The sequence below is a fragment of the Talaromyces atroroseus genome (assembly GCF_001907595.1).
Source record: "Talaromyces atroroseus strain IBT 11181 chromosome Unknown scaffold_1, whole genome shotgun sequence".
NCBI classification, from domain to species: Eukaryota; Fungi; Ascomycota; class Eurotiomycetes; order Eurotiales; family Trichocomaceae; genus Talaromyces; species Talaromyces atroroseus.
The window spans coordinates 2,073,386-2,099,759 of NW_017971433.1; the positions used below are offsets into that span (position 1 = coordinate 2,073,386).

A 26,374-nucleotide genomic window follows, 5' to 3' on the forward strand; every position below is an offset into this window, starting at 1 on the left:
GGGGGGGGGGGGGGGGAAATGAAAATCGTTGCTATTCGACGTTTCTGCAGTGCAGCGAGAGAGGCCTTGCTTGCGTGCCCCGAGCTATACGGAATGATAGTACATAATCGCGGCCGAAATATTTGGTAGTGGTCATGCGAAGCAATGTAAGGTTATGGTTATGGTTATGGTTACTGTAAATGCAATCAGGGCATCATAACGAGCGATTGACACTGTGTGATGCCTAGGTAGTACCCAGAAAAAAGATGCTCGTGGTCTGGAATCTGACGCCGCGTTGGATTCCTCCACTGCACTGTACCCGCCGCAACCCCAACTTTCTCAAAGGCCAAGAATGACACAGGCGTTTTCCGACCTACACGCAGTTGACGCCCGAATTTATAGGCCTCTGACAACATCCTTGAGCACTGCGTACGTGTGCTGCAGGCCGAGAAATCAATGGCAGGCACAGAATCTTTCCCAAACTGGCAGTTCCGCAGCGCAAAGAACCTTGGATCACGTGTCCCCCCCATAGTGTACCACACTGGCGGTCCGATGCCGTCCCACGGGCCAATCAGACGCACCGCCAAGCCGCCCACGCTGCTATTATTAGCCGTACGGTAAGAAGGGCAACAACGCGGTAATTTACGTTCTTCCTCCTCTCGAATCGAGCTACGCTATATTATCACACCACATCAACCAGTAAACAGTGGCGCCCGCGATCGAAAGTATACAAAAATACGACTTGACGAGGGCCGGGCAGAGTCCGATTTTACTTGCACAAAATGTCAGGTCAAGGTGTGTGATATGTCGCTTGTCGATCACGCTTACTAGGCGTAACTAACCTGCTTGACGATGCATATCATCATGCATCATTTCCAAGGTCAAGAAGCCGCGTCCCTTTGTCCTTGGTTCGGAGGGCTAGTTACCTGCTAAGCTATCACATCACCAACATTTTCGTGCCTGGGTGGATTGTTGGCGCCACTGACGGCCTTTTATATGTAGGTTACTTCACTCGCCAATGACAACGCAGTAATCTGGGCATCAAATTCCAAATTGTGCATCGGCTCCTTTCTCTATAAGGAGCTTGACCATGTCAAATCGCCCGGAATATGTCGCGCGCATTTGAGGGGTATGGCCGCGCTCGTATATCCGCCGCCATTGTCTAGGAGAATATCGAGTATTGGTTTGTTGCCACTGCACGCTGCGAAGGCTACAGGCCACAGCACAACCAGTAGATGCTGTTTGTTTGGCATGTTTGCATCAGTAGCCCGACACCAGATTGCATTTTCCAACTTCGCGCAGTCCCGTCAGTACTTATAACTTTACAGCCGAAGCGCCCTTGATTATCAAAAGGAGCTATGGCGTCTTACCGGCGTCGTGGACTAAGTTCTATGGTATGAAGATAGAGCTCCATACACATCTGATAGCCCTAGAAGCTAGAAACACTGGGAAGGGCCTACCAATACCCTTTCTTATGCAGGAAAGTCATTTAAATCCAGTGTCTCTAATATTTGAGGAGAACCTCTTCCCTTTACTTTGACTTATTCAACTAAGTGATACTTGCAGTTGGACTCTCATAATACACGTCGAAACACTCGGCCTGATATTTATCGAGGACTTAGTCGAGGAGAGCCAGCACTAACCATCCTCTGGGAATAGAATTGCCTCCAAGGGCACCATAGGCCAGCCAAGTATCTCCGTTTCCAAATTTGCCTGCCACAAGCTTTCCAAGCGCGTGACCATAGCATACTCTTTATATTCAAGCAGATTCCATACTGTCCACAATAACTTATCCTCAAGCGGGTCATACTCGAAGAAGTTCTTACGGTCAAATCTAGGCCCACAAAGCATCTCTTCATCATCGCTCTCATTGTCCATTCTTGCCAATTCCTCACTCGAACAATTTTGACTTGATATAACCGTGCAACTTCCTTCTGATGGGTAGTCCAGTTGACGTCGTATTGGCCTCTGTCGGAGATTCGGAAACTTCCTACGCCACTCCGCGACAATGCTAGGAACTTTGTTCTGATACCATAAGCGTTGTGGATTCTTGAAGAAGATATTAGAGAAACGCATTACTTTCAGCTGTGTGAGTGGACTGAATTTTTGCAATAGCGGCAAAGAGAGGTATAAGAGAGTGGCAGCCATGTCAAGCACTATCAGCTGTGGGCATTGCTGTGCGATGTCTTTAAGCAATGCACCATTCATATGAAAGTGAAAATGGAGGCAGAGAATTTCGAGATAAGGTAAGACACTTAATATGCCAGTGAACACGCCTTCTTTTAGTTCCAAGTCCGGCGCGCCCGAAACCTCAAGGCGTTGTAGCAGCGGGCACCCGTGTGCTATATCTAGGAGCACAGCCGGGTCATGAAGCCCACACCGCAAAATAAAGCATCGAAGGCGTCGATATCTGGAAAGCTGTCGGATTTCATCATCGCTGATCTCGTAAGACGGTAGTTCATAGTTGAACAATATGAGGATCTGAAGATTCTCGAATGCTGGGAATTGCGGCCGCCAGTGTAGGAATCCAAGGGAAAGCTGTAAAGCTTTCAGCCTTGCCCAAAGCAATTCACATTCCTTCCTGGGCAGTTCCACACGTTGCACCATATGTAAATCTAGCGCTAAAGCCTGCAGGTTTTGCTGTTGTTCAAGACAGCGCAAAAGCTTCGCGATATCAGCAGAGCTATTGGACCAACCGTTTGTATTCACGTCCTGTAAACGAAAAAGCTGCAGATTACAACACCTGATTAGTTCCCAAAAATCTTTGATTGGGTGGTGGCGTGATGATCGATAAATCGCGAGAGCTCTGATGTTTGAAAATTGACGACCCTGTGGGAATTAGAAATCATAAACATATCCGGAGGGAGCAGGCTTTCAGTCAAGATGAAGGCACAAGTAGAACTTACAATAGGTGGAACTCCCAGGTTACTCATTAGAATTTTACAATAGCTGCTATCGATAGCCAAAAATTGAATCGTTGGGCTACACAGGAGATCGGAAGTAATCGATAAGTCTTGTCCTATAACCTCGCAAGGAATGATCAGACTCGTAAGTCCGTTTCCTTGCCCCAGAGACTGCCCATGGCTCATTGCAAGACAATTTTCGAGGCATACTCGCCTTTGCTCCTCTCCTATTCTACCAAATTGGTTTGGAGAAAGTAGTAGATGCTCCACAAAGCTCATATTTCGTGCAAAGTGTTCTCTTGATATTGTAAAGAGGGAATTGAGCGACTTGATATCTGGTGTGCGGAATTTCATGTCGACTATTGAGCCTCTATAGAGCCTCTTCAAAGCTAGCATATTCCAAACACTGTTCACACAGGCACAATTTATCAGACATTTTACAGTTTCCACGTTGTCGAGGACCATCTCGACAATTTCGAGGGGTAAATATGGGCTTGTAGCCATTATGGTGTGAAAGGAGGGACCTTCAACCCCCCGGAGATGCTTGTCAGTTGTCTTGATATGAATGAATGAAATATGGGTTCATAGTTGAATGAGTGAAGAGTTCGACTGAGGATCTAATGTACCCAAAGAGCTGAAGATGGGAGTTGAAGGCAAGGGTTCAAGTGTGGCTGTTGAAGAAAAAGGGCCAGGAGGAACTCATCAAGGTAAATACAAGACGCACAAGGCGGGGGAAGTGCCGATAGTCAGAGAACTTAACAGTTGCGTGTGATTGGTTACACTTTATGCGTTAATTTTTTTTCTTTTTTGTTTTATCTTTAAATGTATGCTCATGTCTCTGTTCTTCTCTGTGAGTCAAGGCTCAGGCTTGTCTTCGTTGTCAGTGCAAAATGTTCATGCAGCCTGGTCCTGTCTTCTCCGAATGCATACAAAAAGGATAAGATCTTTGAATATGTGCTCATTGCAACATGTATTATCCAATATAACCATGGTCATCGCCAATGCTAACACAAATAGCCGCTTGAGAAAGATGAAGACGAAGAAAAAAAAGAAACCTCTATATGTACAATACAAGATCGAAAATGAGTTCCATGATCAAGCCCGGTCTCCACCCATCAAGCAATGCAGAAAAATTTATGCCTTGGCGCCGGAGTGAAGAGATAGATCGAAAATTATCAGGGTCCAAAAAAGGGGGGAAAGGAGGGGAAAAAAAAAAAAAAAGAAAAAGAAACTTGTTAATACACTGGGCAAAATCGAAGTGCTCGACAACTGCCGTATAGCTCCTTGGAAATAGAGCTTGGATTATATTCGAATTCTCGGCTGGCGAGTAGATATGGGGGGGGTTTTTTTTTTTTGGTAGGCAGCGAAACTAAACGGGCCGCTTCCTGTTTTGTTTATTCAAAGACGACCTTGCGGGCAACCTGTATACGTTTCGTCAGCAAGTGAGTTTGACAATATTTCGAAATTGAAACCAAAGAAAAGATTTCCCAGAACATACACTCCAGGCACCTGCAATGCTAGCCACAATACCGCCGGAGATGAGCATCGGTTTTGTGCCCCGAGTGCTCTTAAAGATCATTCCACTCAAAGCACCGGCAGCAATGCTGTTGGCCGCATCGTGCTTTCCGCGTGTATATCCTATCATCGAGTTGATTCCATTGTAAACCATAGCCACGACACCTGCACTATTTCCCAAGAAAGGTCCCCGTCGCGTGATGGAGTTGAGAACGCCATTGAGACGCAGTTTGGGTGGTGCGGTGACTGGTGTTCGTTGGAGACCCTCTGCGAGTCCCCAGGCGCCTCCTATTGTCAGACCAGCCAAATATGTCGTACCGGCGCCATAGCAGAGATCGTCTGACCAACCCCTCGAAGGCAGAGCCGATCGTGATCCGGGAAGTTCGTCAAGGACAGAGTCCTCCAGGGTGAGGTAATCTAGGGTGTCTTGGTTGAGACCAGCAAGTGGGTGGAGCTGGGAAGGATCGGGAAAAGATCCGTGGCCGATAATAGATGAAACATCTGGTGCCGAGTTGGGATCGAATGTATCTTGAGTCGTTGTCGACTTGCGGCCACTGAAAGAGTCCCAGATCGCCATTGTAGGCAAAATAAACGGGTATTAAGAACACGGAATAGAATCGAAGTTTGAAGAGAAAACCTGCCGGTCGAGGCAGGAATACAAGCGAATTGTTAAGCGGCGGATATGCGAACTGGATGATGATGCTGGATGTCGAAGCGGAGGTTGGGTTTGCATAGACCGGCTGATATCGAAGAAGCTCCGAAAAACTTCTTTTTCTCTGGCAGAAAGAGTCACGGCCCAAAGCGGTTAGGGGCTCCGGAGCGGCGGAAAAACTCACGTCCGACGCTCGAAGAATAAACCGCGCTAGTTCCAATGGGGAAACAGGCCTTAAATTTCCACAGAGTGGGATGTTGGATTCGAGAAGACAACGATATGAACAACTGAACAGACAGTGTCTTGCATTATTGTCACGGGAAGCGGAAATAATGGCAGCCGCTGATGCTGACCCTGTTAACGGTGGCAGTAGCATTCAACATGCTGCCACACACATAAATTCTCTCGCCAACAATATACAACTGCTTCCCGCAAATGTCTTATTCGATATTTGCAAGATGGGGAGCCTCAGGGATTTTGTCCAGAACTGCGAAGATGAACAGTGAGTCTCGAATGCTGGATTATGAAAATTATGTAGGAGATGGCTCGATCTAATGTTTCCTCAAAAGTCAGGTGAAATGTGTATGGGAATCACTGTTCCTTACAGTCTCGACTAGAACTATACCGCAAGGTCATACACACCTTGCCTGCAATGCATTCGTGCAGTTTATGCAGAATGCATTGTCTTCAAGAATACAAACCACGCAGCGTCTGGGGTATTCACATAAGACATGGCTCTCTGTCTTCGAAGTGGTTTTGACCAGGCTCGAGGAGGCCGCCTTAAGACCAATGAAACAGGTTCTCGCTACTTTGACCAAGATTCTTGTAAACCATCCAGATATTGATGAAGCTCGCTTGATATTTGCGGGAATTAAGGATGCAATTATGCCCAGTATAATCCTGGGAGATCCGAAGTCACGCGTGAAATCGTCCCTCGCCTGTTTGGAGAGGTTTGTACGTGATGGAATATCTCCATTGACGTTAATGTCACTGGTCTACGACTGGTTGGCTGCGCACTATGGCAAATGGCGACCTCTGTTTGCGGAGCAATTTCAAATTGTATCGACAGATATATCGCACTTCTCTAGCACCAATGCCAGCTACATTGATGCTGGCATCGACGTAAAGCGCAGCGTCGCTATAATATTCAATTTGGCTTTACTGATGCATGCCGAAAATCAAGGCCATAGCCAAGCCGTTGGAACTTTGATGGCTTTATTGTACACCAAATCAGACAACACTGAAGACAAACTCTTACAGAGCTGCTATCCTCTTGCAAGCTGGACTTTGCCAACAAAGTATGCCATGCTACAAATGATGGATACGTTAGATGGGAAGTCCAAAACACTACTCTCGTCACTTTTAGGATCTGACATAAGAGGATTTCGAGCTTTCATTGCGGAACTACCCTTGGAGACAGTACTCTCTGGGGATATGAAAAGCGAGAGAACTATTGATGAGTTTCTTTTGCTGTTTTCTGCTTTGAGAATAGGCAAGGAAGTTGGCTTTGTACATGAAGACAGTAAGTCTCAAACAATCCGCAGTTCCATCTCTCCAACTAACCTGTTAAAAGGCATCAAGGAAACTAAAGCTGCATCGAAGCAGAGTGCAAATATACTAGTCTTAAATAGCGAACTTTTTGGACGCTTTTTGCTGCATAACGAAGCGACAATCAGGCTATCGACTCTGTCACTACTGATAACAGCAAGCCCCCCGAGCATGCCTATCTCTGCAGCTGCATTGAGGTCAATCTTAGCAGGCCTGCCTTCTGTATATGCGGAATCCGACTCTCAGTTCCGCCAAGAAGTGCTGAGTCTCATAAAACAGCTCATGCCGCGTTTGCGAGGTGCAATGACACAGAAAGATTTCCTGGAAAAGGAGGGAAAGGACGCCAAAATATTCATGGAGAACTATATCAATTTTCTGGAGGAGGAACTGATACCTACCGCTTCTTATCAACGCCACATATCCGCGTTGAAGTCGATTTCTGTTGTGGTAAACAGTGGCGTTGATCCGAACGCTACACATGTCCCACAGAACGAACAGGTCCTGTGGCGGTATAAGATACATGTTCTACGACCAAGCCTTTTTCGACTACTGGTGGACCTTCTTCTATCTTCATTCGACGACATCAGAGGACTTGCTCTGGAAATAATCAGTCTTTTCCCAAGTCAAGTCCCTGATCTTCCGGAAGTTAAAGGATCTGATATTAGGGAACGGCTTATCACTGCCCTGTCAAGGGCCGAGGCACTAGCTAGCAGGACAAGTCGTGCGGATCATGCAGACACTGTTGCTAGACTGTACCATGGTCTTTTCTCTATGGCTGACAAGGTGAATGGCGCTGTTACTGGCAATTCATGGTTTGACACCAAGATTGGAGTCGTCGATGAAATTTTAAAGAGACTGGAGGGGAAACTTTTCCATGACGCGGGACTTTTCTACACGTCCCCTCAAGATGCGCCACTCCACGGACATACGTCCGCTCTGAGGTGAGTTGGTTATTTCTAGTTTGGGTGAAAGGAAGCTAATTCACTTTGCGTAGATATATTGTTGCAACTCCAGCATTTCATTGTACTATTTCAAACGCTTCAGACCCAAATGATCCAACGTGGCGAAGAGTTCATGATCGAATAATAGCAGTTTGCGAACGTACCTGGACAAGCGTCAAGCCCGTACTGTGCGTCGACTCGCCTGAGGGACACACCGACGAGCTTCTAGATGACTTTATGGTAGGCCCGAAGGACCTGCTCTCATATTCGTGGCGCGCCTTGAAAGATTCTAGGTAAGAATACTATTTGCCAACATGGATTTTTTATGCTATGCTTATACAAAAGCAGTCTTTTACTCCATGCGATCGTTTCAAACACAACATACGCACCACGAGACGGCGGAAATGGCATGCTGCGCGCCGATTACGAGGCCATTGGTACGCTTAGCTTCGTCCAGCTATCACAGCTTCGACACCGAGGGGCATTTAGTGCGGTTTCACAAACTTTTGAAACATGCTGCGTGCGGTGCGCTGAGAGCCGAGACCTTGAAATTTCCAGTCTTCCAGATATGTGGTACCAGGTTAGCCAGATGGGACCCTTGTCGACTTTGAAAGTATACAATGACTGACACCGAGTAGGAGTCTTTGAAATTAATCCAGGACCAAGCTTCTAAATTGACAAGAAGATCGGCTGGCTTGCCAGCTTTAGTCAATGGGATATCCATTGCCAAGTCTGGCAAACCCCTGTTTGACAAGATCATGAACGAACTCTTAGAAACATCAAATTCCCCGGCGGCGCAAGCCGCTAGCTACCATGAGCTTTCTCTTCCCCAAGTTCACGCTATGAACTGCTTGAGGAGTATTCTCACCAACACGAAATTAGCATCACGCACTGAGCCTCGTGTCATGCCGATTCTCAGACTTGCTGCGGATTGCCTAAGCTCCCCAATGTAAGTCATGAAAACAGATAAAACAGGACTACACAGATCTGGAATTACGAACTGACTGCTTTTCTAGCTGGGCTATCCGGAACTGTGGTCTAATGCTTTTCCATGCCCTGATGAATAGGATGTGTAAACGGACGCCCGGAACACGATTTGGATTCAGCGGCGCTTCGGGCACTGAGTCTAACATGACTATTCCTTTCCAGAAGTATACCGGGTTAACTCAGCTTATGGCTGAATTACTGGCATCTGCAGATGAAGCACGGTATTCCTCTAATGATGAAAAGGGGACGTTGACTTCTGCTGAAACAGAGAAAGTGTTCCCAGCCCTGGAAATTCTTGCCGAGAAAATCCCATCTACTGTTGATGATGACGATGCTTTGCTTCGCGATTTGGTCTTGGTTCATGTCAAGAGTACTATCTGGGCTGTCCGTGACCATTCAGCCAGAGTATATGCGTCCCTACTGCGCTCTGATGAGATACTGTCCTCGACGAATGCATTGCTTGATGGTAATGTTACGAGGCTGTCTCAGATACATATACATGGAAAATTGCTGTGTATAAGATATGCCTTGTTGAGAATCTGGCACTCTGATTATTGGCGAGGTAAGCGGCTGCATCGGAGACATCGAGGAGCTATTTTTCTAACTCGGAGTAGATAATTATGATGGCATCCTTGCGACTGTACGAAAAGCATTTGTTGTCTTTTTCCCTCATATACGGTCCCCTTTCGGTCAGGCTGCATTGTTCGATATTCTATCAGATGCACTCGAAAGCATCGTTAACTCTGGCAACGAAGGCAAGAACTTTCAAGCTCCTCTCATTCTAGATACTGAACTAACAGGCAATCCTTAAATTCCAGTTATCACCCAGACAATAAGTTTCGCGAACGAGGTTCTCGATACCTATGGAATAGAGCACAGCCTGGCAGAACTAGTCAGTACTGTACCAGAGAGTCTAGACCGATTCAATTCAATGCGCGCCGAATCTCTGCTCCGTCGCTCGCTTACTTGGTGTATCATACTGACAAATTCCCTGTCACTCATCGTCTCCGAACCCGAATCGTCGCCAGCCAAGCTCATCGGGCCGTTCTTCGACCTTTCCACGAGTGACAGTGATGCTGCCTGCTGGATCTTGGAGCGCGTCCGCGTCTTGTGTTGTGGCTACGAGAAGCAGAAAAATTTCCTCAGTCTTTATCTTCTTATCTTGCTTCAGGGCTTTCACGAGGAGAATATCAAAGCGAATACAGCCCTGAATCTGGCAGAAATCTTAGAGGATGCCTTAGAAAAGGATGTGCAGGTGGACTTTTTGAGTAAATGGGCACGCGTGTCAGATCATCTCGCCATTCAATCTCAGGAAAGTATTTGGGGTCGAGAATTAGCCGAAAACGTGCTTCGTCTGCAAGGCTCTCTGCTGGCTTTGAAATACATGTATGCAGAGAGCACAGATCTGGCAAAATCAGCCGGAGAACTCGAGTCGATTGATCTGCGACGTTGGGCTGTTACTCTTCGGTCTGCCTTGAATGAGGACACGGTATGCATTTGGTTTGATTCTATATCCTTCATTTATAATTGCTTGTTGGCTAATACTAGTTTTATGATAGGTTTATTCCGCCCGGTTTTCTGCCATCATGTCCCTGAAGACCTTCAGTCGGGTACTTCGCAAGCCTGATCAATCCGCCGATACGTCTCTTGTATCACTCGAGCTTTACATGCTACTTCACGACATGCTAAATGACGACGATGACGAGCTCCGCTCGCTTTCAGCGCTTATTGCTTCGCGAATTCTCTCGTATTCAGCACTGTTTCCCAACCGAACAGTTGCCCTGAGTTCGGTGCCTGCAAGTGAAAGCCTGACAGAATTTATGGCTGTTACTTACTCATCTCAATCATCCTTGTTTCATCACAGCATTGCGCGATTGATGGGGCCATCCATTCGCCAGAAGGACCGGTCCAGGCCAGATTTTATTCCTTTCAAGACACTTTTTGAAGGATATTGCACAGAGAGCGCTGTGCTTTTCGAAGTAGAGAAACAAAACTTGTTCATTGACGACGTTCGAGAGTGCGATAATTGGACGAAGGTTTTCAAACAGTTAGACAGATCTATTCATGATAAAGACATGATCAGCAAGCTTGCAAAATGGGCGTCGGAGGGATTGGGGTATCTCAATGATAGGATGGCGCCATCCCCTGACAGACAGGAAGACAATATTATGGGCTGGACATCGAAGCCTGAGGTGTATGCCCTGGGAGCTTTGTTGTTCAATGTTGCATCGCTGCTCATCTTCATCTCTGCAGAATCAGATATGAAGATTGCCAGGACAGCTGATAATATCATACCAACAGCAGCCCTTAAAGAGGCATTGAACACTCTCCATGAAAGAGGGCGATCAATCTTCCTGCATCCTCACTGGTTGAATAGGGTCCAAGCTGCAATTTCTGTTAGAGAGAAAGATAGCTAGGATAGGAAAAAGAAGAAAATGTATACAAAGATTTTTCTATTTAGCTGCTTTGTGTTGAACAATGCTTTTTCTAAAAAGAGGGGAACATAAAGGCAAGGCGGTCACAATCCTAGCTGTCCAGTCTCCAATATGAGGGTCTGAATGGATTTCACGGACCAGACCACCCAAGTTGAAATCAGTTGATTCAGTCACGGTAACTTCCTTCGGTTTCCTGACAGCTTTTAATTGCTTTTCTGCGCTTTACCTCACTGTTGGAGAATCAAGAGTCCTCTTGTAATACCTTCTAAATGGCGTCTTTTCTTTCTCACCCAAGTGCCTTCTCTGCTCAGTCTTCTTCTGTTCCCTGACACCTTAGAATATCCCTTACCTGTGCACGACTTTCTGAATTCTTCAACCTCCATCACAGTCAAAGAGCCCTCAAGCCTCAGCGACGACCAGTCAGAGAAGTGATAGTGACAAGCAGCTCTGGGACCCTTCCAGAATGGAGCCTTGGTTCAAGTTGTCGCTTTTATTGGCGTCAATTGCCGCTACTCTCATTATACTGAGCACTGTGGTGCTGTATAAGTCTTCTCGCCCTAAGAGCCTTCGTCCACGTCATGTCAATATCGAAGAGAACAACATAGTCAGCAATAATCTTCCAGACAGCCCTCCGTTCAATTCCTGGGTCAACTCCTGGAGTTGGCTGCGCCGCTACAACACCAAGGGATACGAGCCTGTCCCTGTATCAGAATCAGATGCAAATCCTGTCAGTCCCATTCCTCCAACAGATATTCACGAACCGCCGGCAAAAGACCCCCCAATTGCACGTCTTGAATACAATATTTTGAATGTGGATTTAGAGCGTGGTGTCCCCAAGGCTCTTCATCCAGAATTTGACAGGACAACAGATAAAAGACGATCCAGAGGCAAGGCTCGATTCATCAATCGTGAGAACGGCAAAAACGAGCGCACACCCCTCCTATCACGTTCGCGCAGCGTGAGCCCATATAAGCCTACATTTCCTCCTGGTCGCGGCGGCTCCATGCCTATAGATATTCCGAAGAAAAAGACAGAGCGGCCTACCTTCCCACTGCCCCCAAAGCTCATATGGAAAACGCTCACGCCATATGAAAGGGCTGGCATGGTCTGGTGGCGCAATTAAAGGACCCGCCGAATCCAGAGCGCGAGAACAGCCAGAAGCCGCGGTCAGGATCAACTAGAAAACACCTCAAAGAAATGTGCATGGGAGGGCATCCGGAGAGTGTGTGGGAAACCCCTCCGTAAACTCGCTTTCGGGGCCATGAGGCTTCGTTCGGGTCATGTGCGTCATAGATTGTACACGCAGAGAAATGCTTAGACGAGCGTAAATGCGCATTATGGTAAGCCACCACCCTCTCTTTTCTTTGTCGTGTCCAGACAATATGGATTCTAATCCAATGCAGTAGTAACTTCATTCGCGCGGACCTCCACTCATTTCAAGCTTAGACTTTGGAGGCTTAAATAGTTTATGGGACATTCTTTGTGATCCCATCCACTCAGTTAGCACGGCATATCTCTAGATCAACCACAGACAGTGCTCGCCAGAATCGATGCTTGATGGTCTGCAATTGTATTTCTTAGACTTTCGGAAGAACTCCCCGGTAAGAGCGGTGAGTTAGCTGGGGCGAAGGTAGGAAAAGCAATGTGGATTTATGCGGACCGGATTTTTATCTTGATAGACTGAGGGAGTACTTGCTGTACAAAGAAAACCATCAACAATAAACCTCTTTTTTCCGGGTCTAATTGAGTCATCGCTGATGTAACATACCAATCAATGTACGTGCTTTCCATGAAGAGACCCATCCGGGCACTGGAATTCCTTTCCACGAGGCAAGACAAGGGAAAAATGAACGTTGGAATGTAGCTGAAGCCTCCCGTTACATGAGGGATTTCAATAGCACATGGCACCAATGTCTATGTGCCCTGAGTCCTTTGTTTCGAGTCTTTGGTACGCCCAGAAGGCAGTCCAGAGCGTGGTTCGCAGCATGTAGGAAGTTTAGCGTTTCTTTGGTAGTAGTGATGGTGGTGGTGGTGTAGTTGTGGTTGAGGACTCTATTTGCGGAATGACTATAAAAAGATGCTGCGTCGTTGTGCCTCCTAGAGCACCTTCCCCCAGCGCCTTCCCTTCTTCCTCCCTCCCTCCTTCTTTCCTTCCTTGGTTCTTTCCTCGACTGGCTGCCTGTCTGACTGCTTTCTCTCCAAGCGTCAACTTCCCCTCAATACCAAACGCCTCGTATCATCTTCTTCATTTCCTACGACACTCTCCACTCTCCGCATCGCATGCAGCTCTCTGCTACCTAGGTATTCATACACTTCCTACATTCACACTCATCTGTCGCTCCGCAGACAATCATGGTGAAAGCCATTGACGCCGTGCGCTCTGTCGCCAACTCCTTGTCCTCTGTGCCTCTCTCGTTCTCTCGCACAGTCTTCAAACAAGATGTCTCCCGTCTCTGCGCAGCTCTCAGGGCTGACTACAACGACCACGTCATGGACAAGGTCCTCGAAGCCTACGATGAGAACTTCCATCGCAGCGCCGTGCTGTGGAAAGCCACCAATCGCCCCAAGGATGGCATCGCTTTTCGCTTCTATGAACGTCAGAAGGTGGATGTGATTGGGCCAGCCATCAAGCACGGTCTACTGAAAGGCCATCACGAGATGATTCCACTCATATCTTCCTGGGCCAACCTCTACCCAAATGCAATTGCTTCCTGCGACTTTGATCCGTCCAAGGGGCTCAACAAAACCTGGGTCTGGCTAGCTGGGCGCCACCCTGTTGGCGAACTCCTCAAAGCACCCCATGTTCCTAAAGCACTCTGTGCCCTCGAGAACAAGTTCAAGTCCATTGGCTTGGATACGGTACGCCATGCGGCTGTCGATTGGCGCTCGTCAACTGTCAACGTTTATTTTTGGGTCCGAGGACCACTGGACGTGGAAAGAGCCAATAGCCTGATCGCTTTGTCGAGAGCAGGCCCCATTTATGAGCAAAAACTGGCCGAGATCCAACCGTTTTTGCGGCGCGAAGGCTTTACTTTTGCAACCACCATCGACGCACATACCGGAGATTTTAAACGCGTTGCTATCTATGCTCTCCAGCTAGACAATGACAAGCTGCCTCGGGTGGGAGATCGTCTTGCCACCTTCTTCCAAGACGCAAAGAGCTACGACAAACGTGACCTGAACATCATTGCCTGGAGTTTTGGGGGAGGATCGACTGGTGTCTCAGATTACATCAAGGGTGAACGGAGCTACAGCGGAAATCTTGAGGAAGTTCTGGGGGGCTGGGGTTCGCCCATGCAAGCGAACAAGCTTTAACTCCTTCCTTACTATGCTAGTATTGTTGTTGCAGCGTCTCGTGCAAGCAAGCCTAGCATCGGACGATGGTATGAGCGAAGAGTTCGTTTCTTTCACTCCATTTCCTTTCACGGCAGACGGTGGAAAGGGGCTTGTATGACGCCTGATGTACATATCTATTTGCCTTCATGTGTCTCTTTGACTATGACTTTTTAATATGGGGTCCATCAAACTGGAGTGCTATATTCTCGAAACAAAACAATTCCCTTTGCGAGTAGAAAATTTCCTAAAACGGGCATGTCAGACGGGCTTAAAATAGGGCCCTATGCGTGGATGCCTCAGGCAGCATATGCAGCACGCCGGAGTCCTGCCAGTCGGACCGTGCCTCAGGCAGCGTGCAGGCAGCCATCCCCGCGCAGAGCATGTTTGGTTGAACCGCAGACCTTCGATTTTCAGATCATGAATTGGCACATTCACGGCTCTTCCTGCGCTTTTTGATTTCCTACGCAACGCAGAATAGACTAACGCCTGCCCGGAAATACTTGCTCTCTCCTTGTTCCCACAAGTTTGGTCCAGCCTCCTTAGCGCTGCTCGGCTATTCTCTGTTTTACAAAGACGACGACCGTTCTCTTTGTTGCTTTGGAGTCGAACCTCCATCTTCGCCTTTTTAGCCTTTTCGTTGCTTTTCAACGATAACGCTTATAATTTTCCTCTGCTGCTGATTGAACGCCGCCTTCGCCGTTGTCGTCCGCTGGGCGATTGTTGATTGTACCTCCGGAGGCAGCTCTCCTCCGTCCAGACTTCCGCGCTTCCCTAATCTCAACTACCGAACAACAATGTGGAACGACGAAGACAATAATCCGTATGGCGCATTTGACCGCCCTGATGGCCACCTTTCTGATTCCTTGCACTCCGGCGCTGTATCACCCCGTAAGTGTCTCTCTGTCCTTGCCTGCCCCCCGGCGGGCCAATGACGTCGTGCGCCTAACGAAAGGTCAAGCTCCATACGACCGCGATATCTCGTCGCCTTCATCGCCAGTCTCTACGCTACCAGACTACGTATCACGCATAACCGACACCGACGATGAGGGCGATGATGACTACGGGGCTCAGCCAGCCAAGACGTCGGGTCGCAGAAAGAGCGTTTATGACAGTCGTATTGAACAGATTCTCTATGAAAACCCTGAAATGCCCATATTAATTACCGATGCTGGAAAGAATCATGAAGGGGGCGGCGGATACATTGTATACACCATCCGCACCGGGGTAAGAGCTCCTGAGAATTTACTCATTGCTTCCATTGCCGATACATTGGCTCATCTGTTTTCCCACAGGACTTGGAGGTACGCCGTCGTTACTCAGAGTTCGCTTCTCTTCGACAGACGCTTGTCAATCTTCACCCAACGCTTGTGGTCCCTCCGATACCTGAGAAACATACAATGGCCGATTATGCGGCGAAACCAACCAAGGCCAAAGAAGATACTGCGATTATCGAACTCCGAAGACGCATGCTCGGTGTGTTCTTGAATCGTTGTCGAAGGATGAAGGAAGTTCGTGAAGACGGTGTCTGGTGGCGTTTCCTGGATCCTAATGTCAGCTGGGTGAGTAGTTCTAGTCTTAAGACGAATCCAGGTTCGAAACGGTGTGTACTTACATAGCTATAGAGCGAGGTCTTGCATTCACATCCAGCGTCCTCGGTCCCGAAGAACAACCTCAAGGCTCCTCCGCTTGATCCAGCGAATCCCACGCCGGCCCACGCCTGGCTCCCTGTCCCTTCGACATCAGCGAAGTTGAGATCGTCGACGGGAACAACAGCCACTGGCATACCAACTTCACCCTCAGATCCCCCCAAAGCACCCCCTTCTGTCGCACAACCGACGCCGGGACTGCAAATCCTAGGACGTTTCCCTCCTACATCTCGGACACTCAGTGAGCAGGAACTGGACCCCTATTTCATCAACTTCGAAGCGTCAACACGGGAGCTTGAGTTGCTGCTCCAAGGAAACATCGAGAAGGTCAATCGTCGCACTTTATCCCATTTGTCATCGCTCTCCGCAGATCTCATGGAGCTTGGGGCTCGCTATAATGGGTTCTCGCTATCAGAACAGTCTCCCACTGTGGCAGCGGCAATTGAGCGCATTGGCCAAGCTGCCGATACATCGTATATTGAGACGGAAGAGCTCTCGGCGGCTCTAGGCGCGAATTTTGCCGAGCCCATGAGGGAAAGCGCGCAGTTCGCCAGCGTCGTTCGTAGCGTGTTAAGATACCGCGTGCTCAAGCGAGTGCAGCAGGAGATGACACGGGATGAATTGGCAAAGAAGAAAACCCTCCTAGAGTCCCTGGAACGGAGCGAGCAGGAAGCGAAGCGTATTGATCAATATCTGAATCAAGCGGGCTCCGGTGCGGCCGCGACCAGGTCTTCTAGATCGGCTTCCGCTTCTTCAGCGGCGAGCAGTGGGCAAAGTGAGCATGATACACCTCACGGCTCGGAAGATGCTGCCTCGGTTGACTCTGATTTCCCACCGACACATGGCGAGATCACTCCGCATACATCTCCCAGCGCAGGAAACCCGTACCGGGACGTTCCCCCTGTTCATCGTAAAAGCCCCAGCGGCAATTTCGTGACGAACAAGATCTTTGGCCGCATCAGCCATGCTGTCCATGGATTTGTTGATGTTGATCCTGAGAGGACTCGGAGGGACCAGATGGGCAAGACGAAAGAAAGCTTAGTGCAGGTAAGTTCGCTTCATTCCAATCGTCCTCCATGGTAGTGATCTAACGCGGTCCACTCTTCAGCTGGAACAGGCGCTTCAAGTATCCGAGAAGGACGTCAGAGATGCCAGCGCCGGGGTACTGCAAGATCTCAAGAGATTCCAGAAGGATAAGGAGGAGGACCTCCGCCGCTACATGGTATGTGGTTTCTGGCTACGTTCAGATGCAGTAGCGTTTACTGACTCTCGATTCCAATGCGACAGGTCGCCTACGCTCGATGCCATTTGGACTGGGCACGGAAGAATCTCGAGACATGGACTGAGGCTAGAGACGAGGTTGACAAGATCGTTGTGCGTTGAGCTGCTGTACAGAATGGGGGCTTGCTGTATGTATCTATGTAATGAGACCATGCCTATAATTTATTATTCACACTTATCATACTCATATATTTGTTTTTCTCTGGCGCCTTTTGCCAATAATCCGTGTCCCCATTCCCATGGAGTGCTGCCTCAAAAAGAAAGGCACGATTGAAACTGCCACAAGGACTGTAGACTGTATTTCTTTCTTTGCCCATACATTCGCAGACAGCAAGTAGTCAATCTCTTCTTCGGCACTCTCCTCGTGGCGGAACACTGGCAACTCCCAGCATACGTTAGGAATACGCTCGTTTGTGGATTACACTATTAATAATTAATTTAGCAGTCTGCATAAAGCAAGCAGCCCTGCGATTACCCACTTCGTGGTCTCATTTTTTTTTTCTGCTTGCTCTGGTTGGTGGTGCTTGCCGCTCTCTCCTCTCCACATGAACAAATTTCCTGAACCCTTCGTCGCTTCTGCATTTCCCACCGCTCTCCCCTCCCCCATTACTTATTCGTCCAGAGCTGCCACAAAGCGTGCGCAGCTCACATTCACGACGTCGTCCACCAAGCGCCGCAAGATTGTTGAAGAGCCTCGCCGACCGAACAACAGTGCCTCGGGGGCCAGGCACGCTGACGCGGAGGATAGACGTCAGCAGCAGCAGCAGCAGCAGCGTCGCAGCCACCACCGCTCCAACACCAAGGGCCAGGATAACAACAACAACAACAACAAAGACACGGACGTTGGCCGTCGTCCCATCAGACAGCCCTCCCAGCGAGACGATCCCTCGCGCTCGCCCTCTCCGTCTCTGTCAAGCTCAACGTTGTCGGCGCCCCCTTCGTTGCCACACCAGCCCGCCTTGACGCTGGCATCGTCAAACACTCCCCGGTCATCGGGCTCGTCACCACGCTACGTACCTGCGCATCTGCAAGACGAAGTACTCGGCGTTGCCAGTTCCCGTGCTTCGACTCCTGCCGGCCACGCAGATTCCCCGTCTGCGGCTTACGCAGGGCTCACGCTGGACAGTGACCCGACGACCGATATGTCAAGCTCAGAAAAGTCCTCCAGAAACTTTCCCCAGCAAGAAGACCAGCGCGACGTTCGATCGTCGTCTCCCGCCGTCAAACGCCGCATGTCCCAGCTCAACCAGAACGATCAATCCTCGGACGACATAGAAATGGATAATACCGGAGCATCCGACAACCATTCAGACGCGGGCACTTCACGCCCGGCCCAGAGAAGAGCAACTTCTGTGGACATGATAGGAGGCGACGGAGACGCCGAAATGGCCGATGCCGTCGACAACTCTCCCGACTCGGTTTATCCTACTCCTTCTAGTATGTCGACATACAATAGCTCCGCGTCAACCAAGGAAGGCGCCAAAATGCACACAACTGGCTCCGAGGCAGTGCTTCCATCTATCGACGAGCAGGTCCAGCGGGTCCTAGAGTTGGCTCAGAAATTCCCCGAGGACAAACAGAAAGGTTACGTTCTGTCGTACAACTGGCTCAATCGAGTATTAGCTCGTAGCTCGAAGGAGGGCGGTACTAAACCCATCGACAAGAAGTTTGCCGAGGGAGAAATTGGACCCGTTGATAATTCAGATATCATTCTCGACACAGATCCCACCAGCATCTTTCAGGATGAGGCAGGAGAACCATTCGTTCCTTTACGTCCCGGTCTACAGATGAACGAAGATTTTGAGATTGTTCCCCAAGCTGCATGGGACCTGATTATGAAATGGTACGGCCTAGCCGAGCAATCACCAGCCATTGTCCGTTACGCACATAACACCAGCGAGGGCGATGCCACTAATATCCAGTATGAAATATCTCCGCCCATTTACACAGTACACAAACTGCCCGGTGCTAGCGGTGGAATCTCTCATCATGCATTGAGGGACAAGAATGCAGCTCCCGTCAAGTTTCTTGCTAGCAGACAGACCAACTTCCAAAAGTGGCTAAAGAAGGCTAAGGAGCTTGCCCACATCGATATGGCAACTAAAGTTCGCGTGTGGAGGGTTCTGGATGGATTGAGTAGTACCCAAACATCCGGTGTCATCACGCCAGCGCATTCCAGGAGCAATTCCCCTGCCCCAGGGGCGACGCTGGTGGCTAATGCTGGCAACAGTCTTGTGTTGGATGTCAATACGTTTTCTTCTCTGTCCGATACGCACCGCGAGCTTATTGAGGAGGCGAAGGACCAAACAAACAACGATAAATATAATGGCAAGTCGACAGTCGATCATTTTGGGCTCGGTGATAATGCCGTTGTGGTATTAGAGGAACAGATCGGCGGTCCTGGTGGCGGTGAATGGGTTTCTGACGCTTCAAAATCCACTCTCAACCGCCTTTCTGTACCTGCGTCCAATAGAGCTGCTGGCGCTGGCAAAATCAAATCTAAAGCCATTACTACCAGCGGCCGGGCAACTCCTATTTCCGAACCGATTCGAGGGCGTAGGAAGGACGACCGACCCAGGGGCAACACAGGATTTACAAATCTTGGAAACACATGCTATATGGCCTCCGCACTGCAATGTGTGCGCAGTGTCGCAGAGTTGAGTTACTATTTTTTGAGTGTGTCTTTGGTGACTTTCGCAATGAGGCTGGACTTCTAGCATACTAACTTACTCTGTAGACGGCTACTACAAGAAGGACTTAAATCCAAGCAACCCTCTATCACATAACGGTGATGTGGCTAAAGCCTATGCTAATTTATTGCACGCCGTTTACGATGAGGGACCGGCATCATTCTCACCGAAACAATTCAAGCATACGATTGGCCGGTATGGACCTGCGTTTTCTGGTTACGGCCAACAGGACTCTCAAGAGTTTCTCCTCTTCCTTCTCGATGGTCTCCAGGAAGATCTGAACAGAATTCAGAAAAAACCGTATATCGAGAAACCAGATTCTACCGATGAGATGGTACACGATCACGCTGCTTTGAAAGGATTTGCTGACAGATGCTGGGAGATTTACAAAGCCCGCAATGACTCCGTGATTACAGATTTATTCGCAGGAATGTATAAATCAACTCTTGTTTGCCCTGAGTGCGATAAAGTCAGCATCATTTTTGATCCTTTCAATAACCTGACCCTGCAGCTTCCTGTTGAGAACTTGTGGTCAAAGGACATCTTTTTTTTCCCGCTGCATAAGCCACCGGTATTGATTGATGCTGAACTTGACAAGAATGCAAGTATCAAGGCACTGAAGGAGCTTGTGGCAAAAAAGACTGGCACGGATCCTCAGAAACTGGTCATGGCTGAGATCTACAAGCACAAGTTCTACAAACTGTTCGACAATGCCAGTACCATCGCAGATAGCAATATTCAAGCTTCGGATGACATCGGTATCTTCGAAGTTGAAACGGTTCCTACCAATTACAATCCGGATAGACCCAAAAAATCATTATATTCCATGCCCATGTCTTTCAGTAGCATGGATCACGAAGATGTTCCAAACATTGATTCTCCCCGAGCTGATCGGCTTCTTGTGCCCGTCTTCAATCACGTTCAACGATCGCTAGGTCGTAATGGGCTACGGCAGCTTTTTGGAGCCCCATCATTCATTGTTGTGAATCGGGAAGAAGCCCGTGATTATGATGCCATCCTGAACAAGGTGCTGCAGGTTACGGCTACCTTAACAACTCGTGATTTCCTTCACGAAGGCAGCGGTGACGGCGAGGCTCCCCAGGACGACAACACAGATTCCGACGCAGTGATTATGAATGAGGATGACCTCGACTCGGATCCCAAAGTCAAAGATGCTTCGGTTGAGGGTGAGGAAGGGCTTGTTGACGTATCCATGGAAGATGCCGGTGATTCGACGGCGCAGTCTGAAGATGCGTCTAAGCAAGCGACCAAGTCTTCTCCTCCATTGCGCTTCCGTAACCTCTTCGAGATGAAACTCATCAGATCCAAGAATGAAGTTATTCCCTTAGGGTTCTCGGCGTTGGATGAACATTCAAACTATCAATCTATCTCGTCGCGAAAACCGAAGCCAAAAGCAAAGTCAAAGACTTCTGCACGGAAAGCACAACGTACAAGTGCAAGCAAGGAGAGTCCAGATAGCCCAGTTAGCAGCGAAGATGAGATAAACAGTATTCAAAAAGCCAGTACACAGAAGCCATCTCGCACTAGCATATCGTCTAACGAATCTGGACGACTGGCAAACGACGGAGCAACTGATTCTGATGATGAACTTGGCGTTATTTCTACGCATTCAAATGAAAAGTCTTCTAATCGTGCTAAGAAGCAGGATATAATATATCTTTATCCTGGGGAAGGTATCGTTCTTGACTGGAATGAGACCAGCCACGATGGAATGTTTGGTGCCGACCCCAAGGATCGCAACGAATTGCGCGGCTCTCCGACATGGACAAACGTCGAGCATCTGCCCGATCCAGAACTAGCAAAAAAGCGAGCACAGCGGGCAAGTCGCAGAAAGAGGGGACTCACATTGGATCAGTGTCTTGATGAATTTGGCCGCGAGGAGATTTTGTCTGAGAATGACGCGTGGTATTGCCCGCGTTGTAAAGAACATCGCCGAGCCAGTAAAAAGTTCGAACTTTGGAAGACACCGGATATTTTGGTCATCCATCTCAAGCGATTTAGTGCCAGTCGAGGATTCAGAGACAAGATCGATGAACTGGTTGATTTCCCCATTGAGGGACTCGATCTTAATGGCCGGGTTGAATCAGCGGAGCCAGGTGAAAGTCTTATCTATGATCTTTTTGCGGTGGATAATCATTACGGTGGTCTTGGTGGTGGGCATTACACGGCTTATGCTAAGAACTTTTTGACGGACGAGTGGAATGAATACAATGGTGTGTATTGAGAAACCTTTCAGTGTGCATTTGAAAGAAAAAGAGCGGAGAATTGTACTGACTTTGATTATGAAGATTCCCACGTGTCCAAGGCTATCAACCCCTCCAAGGTCATCTCCACGGCTGCCTATCTTTTATTTTACCGGCGGCGGTCAGAAACCCCCCTTGGTGGTAAGTTATTACAGGAAATCACGGAGGCTTCAACGCGAGCCGATTCGGAAGACAACCAAGATGACTCACGCACTGGTTCCCCGTCGGGGGAAGGCAGGCGCCTCGTCGACTCCTCCCGCAATGGGTCTACGAGCGCCTTAGCAGCAGTCGGAGCAGTTCACCAAGCGGGAGATGGTGGTTTGCCAGCCGGGCTGCAAGTGAGGAGCGTGGAGGTTGATTCGAGCGGAGGAGAGGACAATGAACTGCCGCCTTATCAGAAATATAACCACCACCACCACCAACAACAACAACAGGCAAAGTTCTCTCTCACCGACCGACCGGCTTGGTCTTTTGATAATATATCCGGACCCCCGGTTTCGGATGACGATGGCCTGTTTGATGATGATGATGATGATGATAACGATAGCAATAAAGCAGTTGGCGGAGGTGATATGAGTGACCTGGAACAACATTTCGGCGGCGAGGCAGGCGATGGTGGCCGCACCAATTTCCACTCCATCACGGAGGACACTGGTGCTGCCAGTGACGGCGATGAAGATCTGCCTGTTGTAGAGCTCCGAGTGAATGAAGACGATCGACTCATCTCTGAATAAGCATGGTGGTGACAGTTCATGATTTTCAGTCCTGGAGTTTTGTTGCTTTAGAAAAGAACGTCTTTATGATGCGCTTATCTTTCCCTCTCTCTCTGTCTATCTCTCTCATTACCATGTTTATAATTCATGTCCTTTGCATGGTTGCATTGGGGCTACCTAGATAATTGTATGCCTTGTGCCTGTCCTAGACTATTTTCGTACATGGTAGACACCCATAAAACCACTCCAGATACGCACCTACCTAGATAAAAGTTCTGGGAGCAAGGAAAGCTGGGGGTGCTTTATTCCCCGATTACTCAATGCATATTCAGGTGAGTTATTTGTTGTATATATATTCTCTATTCTACGATTTGGCCAGCATCTAATCTACAAGATAGGCATTGTGCCTTGGACAAAAGTACCAGTGTCTACATATTTGCCTCCGGGAGTGAGGAATGGCTATCCTTGCTCTCAAGTAAGAAGGTTGCATTGCAAATCAGAGATAATGTGTTCTGACAATATGAAGTATTCGATATTTTCCTCACCTAGACTACCATAGGTGGAGTAGACTCCAAAAAGCTGAGAGGATATGATATTCCCGAGGTCTATCAGAGGCCGTGGGTAGGGCCACCGTAGTATTTCCAAGAGTTTTTTTTTTTTTTTTTTTTTTTTTTTTAATTTCTTCGTGTCTAGAAAGATCTGTTAAGTATTGTTAAACACCTCATCTAACGGCCACTGAACGGCAAAATGCCACTCTGGCCCTAATATCTCCAGCATTGATCTCAACATGCGCTCTGCCCAACCTTCTAGGTACCATTTCTTAGGGAGATTATTGATCCCCGCGCACCAATGACAGAAAATCACCAGCGCCACAGGATTCCGATCCTTCAGCAACTGCAGAAATTCAGGCGAAACGCCAGCCGGCCACCAGAGCAAGAGCAGCCACGTCGTCGGCAACTTGGCCGCCATGATACTGAACCAAAACCGCAGCACGGTGATAGCCTGAGCACAGATTTCGCGTTCGTTACCATAGCGTAACTCATATACAACCGTGTCGTTCAGTTCGGCGAGGGTTTTCAGCATGGTCTCATACGTCTCGTCGAGGGTTTCGAAGCGGAGGTGTTTGCGATGCACGAATAGAGCGCTGAGACGGCTCCTTTGAAGATGCGGGCCAAGCTGGTCGATTAATGACCATGTTCCGCGCATGGCAGATACGGCGTTGTATGCGTCGATGACTGGGAGGGCGTGGGTCATGGGTCCTGCGCCGGGAACACATGAAATGCCCAGCTGGAACATCAGGATGAGGAGTGAGAATGACAGAATTGCCACGCTATTCTCGGGGGTTATGTCTTTGACGGCCTTTGGAAAGGCGACCACCGCGCTGTGGTAGTTTTTAAAGGCAGCTGTGTAGTAGTCCTCTGGGTTGGGGGGCTGCAAATGGCAGATGTGCAGCGCGGAAATGGCCATGCAGGCGCTATCTAGCCATGGGTCCTGCTGGGACTTGAGAGGGACTTCGCCTTTCCAGACCAGCTCTACACGCCGTGGGTCTTCTTTCAGTAGAGCCAGGGAATCGGCTGCGAGGGCGTTGTAGTGCCATCTGAGGAGTGCGTGGTCTATTGCGAGAGATGGCCATTGTGACGGCAAGGTGTTTGAGAGTTGGCTCTGTGGGCGTTGTCTGCGGGCTATGGACAGCCTATTCTCGCTGTTGTTTTTGTTAAAGTCATTGTCCCCAGCTGCTGGCCTCTCGTCCTTGGACTGAAAGCTGCATTCTTCCCCCCGTCTTTTGCAGTGGTGGCACTGCGGCGCCTGGAGATTGCACTGCTGATGCGTCAGTATATACAGCATAAGACCGCGATGATCGAAGAGAGAGCCAGCCACCTTGACACGCCGCCTCTTGCAGTTGGTGCATCCATTCCGGGTCTTTGTATGGAATTTCCTCGAGGTGCCCATCTCAGTATCGGGGTCTGTCTTCCGAGATGGAGTCTGGCAAACCGGCCATATGAGTATGCCGGCAACGAGCAGAGAGTGCCCTGAACGTCTAATAAGAGCACCGCTTCCATAGGCCCGAAGACGTAGTTAGATGCCAAAAGCTACAGTGCAGTTAATAAGATCGGCGCGGGAATACAGTAGTCCGGCACAGCAAACTAAATCGTAGCCTCCCCACCCATCGCTTCTTTTTGTTAGTGTTGGCTTTTGGGGGCGAGCCCGGTTCTTGTGGCTGCGATCTAAGCAGACCCCGGTGCTTTTTTTTTTTTTTTTGCTTTTTCTGCTGGGTGGTTGCACAGGCAAAAGAAAAGAACACGTTCTGCCGATTCCGTGGTGAACGTTGAGCGCTGCCTCTACAGAGTATGTAGACCGAATCTCCCCAATGCCGGCCTGTACACCTTGCAATGGCACACCGAGCACCGTACCTGTGGATGTACGTGCTGTCTGGGATTTAAGCTTACATATAGCTTTAAGCATATAGCACAGCATCCACCCGCGCACGCCCGATCTGTGGCCAGCTGAATCTACGGGGCTTTGGCGCGTACGTATCCAGCGCGTTGGGGACATTAAAACGCCATTTACCCCTGCCCAGTACTTGCATGGCTATGGTTATACGCTATATCTATAGTACTGTCACTCACACTGCATAGTCGTGTCCCCTGGGCGCGACATATAACCGCATTGGGGCCATCCACTCAGCCCCCAACGAGCAAGCGCAAGACAAGCTTCTTCCCAGTTCCTCTTTCTGAGTCCTGGCCTCGATCAGCTACTACTACATGCTAGATTTACTACGCAAATCAAACTGCTGACGCAGCAACGTCGCTGCCATGCCCCATCAGGCAATTGGTCGTGGGGGGCAAAGTTAAAAAAAATTAAACGCAAAACGGTGAAAAACTGTTGGATTTGGGGGATTTCCGGGTAGATTAAAAGTATCAGAAGGAGACAAGCTTGTCTGACTTCTCTCTTAACCTTGTAAGGCTACCCTATCCTACTTTATTCACGAAAATTCTGCTTGAGTCATGCATGCATACATCGGGCCGAGTTTGAACTTACGGACTCCTACGGGCATGACATGCATGACCGCAGAGTATATGAATAAGATGAATAAGATTACCAGATGTATGTCTAAGAGCACTCACTCACTCTGCATTGCTGATTCATCTCCGTTTCTCAACTACGGAAAACGAGGGAAACGATGGAAATGATGCAAACCTAAATAGATTGAACTGCATAAAAACGGAGTATAATTACCCTCCGTCCTCGTCTGTCAACTTCAGTCTAAGAGAACAAGAATTAGACAAAAAATGGAGACAGTGTGGGGGGGCGCTTGGGCTGGGCGCTCAACTCCATCATGACCCAGAACCCTAATGGTCACCTAATACTTATTATGGCGGTTGAGCCCCCGGTTATGCCGGCGGAGCATTGTTAAGAAAAGGCTGAAAATGGCTCATGAATCCTGGCCTTGCATGATCCATGTCGCCCTATACTAATTACGTCG

The 26,374-nt window shown here is 48.8% G+C and overlaps 7 protein-coding genes across 7 annotated transcripts; 5 read left to right on the plus strand and 2 right to left on the minus strand.

Annotated features, from left to right (window-relative positions):
• Nucleotides 1-4,276: 4,276 nt before the first annotated feature.
• Nucleotides 4,277-4,974, minus strand: UA08_01800 (Mitochondrial import inner membrane translocase subunit tim23; the record flags this gene model as incomplete). The annotated part of the gene is made up of 2 exons (XM_020261504.1): nt 4,277-4,303; nt 4,381-4,974. The coding sequence occupies 2 exons, from the start codon at nt 4,972-4,974 to the stop codon at nt 4,277-4,279; spliced, it is 621 nt and encodes a 206-aa protein (XP_020123440.1).
• A 407-nt stretch (nt 4,975-5,381) lies between these two features.
• Nucleotides 5,382-10,942, plus strand: UA08_01801 (hypothetical protein; the record flags this gene model as incomplete). Its single annotated transcript, XM_020261505.1, has 9 exons — nt 5,382-5,551; nt 5,667-6,571; nt 6,755-7,538; nt 7,592-7,831; nt 7,887-8,118; nt 8,177-8,487; nt 8,555-9,087; nt 9,344-10,014; nt 10,085-10,942. 9 exons carry the CDS (start codon nt 5,382-5,384, stop codon nt 10,940-10,942), a joined length of 4,704 nt encoding a protein of 1,567 aa, XP_020123441.1.
• Nucleotides 10,943-11,423: 481 nt separating this feature from the next.
• Nucleotides 11,424-12,083, plus strand: UA08_01802 (hypothetical protein; the record flags this gene model as incomplete). Its single annotated transcript, XM_020261506.1, has 1 exon — nt 11,424-12,083. The coding sequence occupies one exon, from the start codon at nt 11,424-11,426 to the stop codon at nt 12,081-12,083; it is 660 nt and encodes a 219-aa protein (XP_020123438.1).
• Nucleotides 12,084-13,312: 1,229 nt separating this feature from the next.
• On the plus strand, nt 13,313-14,275 carry UA08_01803 (hypothetical protein; the record flags this gene model as incomplete). Its single annotated transcript, XM_020261507.1, has 1 exon — nt 13,313-14,275. One exon carries the CDS (start codon nt 13,313-13,315, stop codon nt 14,273-14,275), a length of 963 nt encoding a protein of 320 aa, XP_020123439.1.
• Nucleotides 14,276-15,090: 815 nt separating this feature from the next.
• UA08_01804 (Sorting nexin-41) lies at nt 15,091-17,325 on the plus strand (the record flags this gene model as incomplete). Its single annotated transcript, XM_020261508.1, has 6 exons — nt 15,091-15,184; nt 15,255-15,520; nt 15,589-15,855; nt 15,919-16,989; nt 17,051-17,164; nt 17,230-17,325. 6 exons carry the CDS (start codon nt 15,091-15,093, stop codon nt 17,323-17,325), a joined length of 1,908 nt encoding a protein of 635 aa, XP_020123436.1.
• Nucleotides 17,326-17,768: 443 nt separating this feature from the next.
• On the plus strand, nt 17,769-22,911 carry UA08_01805 (hypothetical protein; the record flags this gene model as incomplete). Its single annotated transcript, XM_020261509.1, has 3 exons — nt 17,769-19,899; nt 19,961-22,147; nt 22,223-22,911. 3 exons carry the CDS (start codon nt 17,769-17,771, stop codon nt 22,909-22,911), a joined length of 5,007 nt encoding a protein of 1,668 aa, XP_020123437.1.
• A 681-nt stretch (nt 22,912-23,592) lies between these two features.
• UA08_01806 (hypothetical protein) lies at nt 23,593-24,840 on the minus strand (the record flags this gene model as incomplete). The annotated part of the gene is made up of 1 exon (XM_020261510.1): nt 23,593-24,840. The coding sequence occupies one exon, from the start codon at nt 24,838-24,840 to the stop codon at nt 23,593-23,595; it is 1,248 nt and encodes a 415-aa protein (XP_020123434.1).
• Between the last annotated feature and the right edge of the window lie 1,534 nt (nt 24,841-26,374).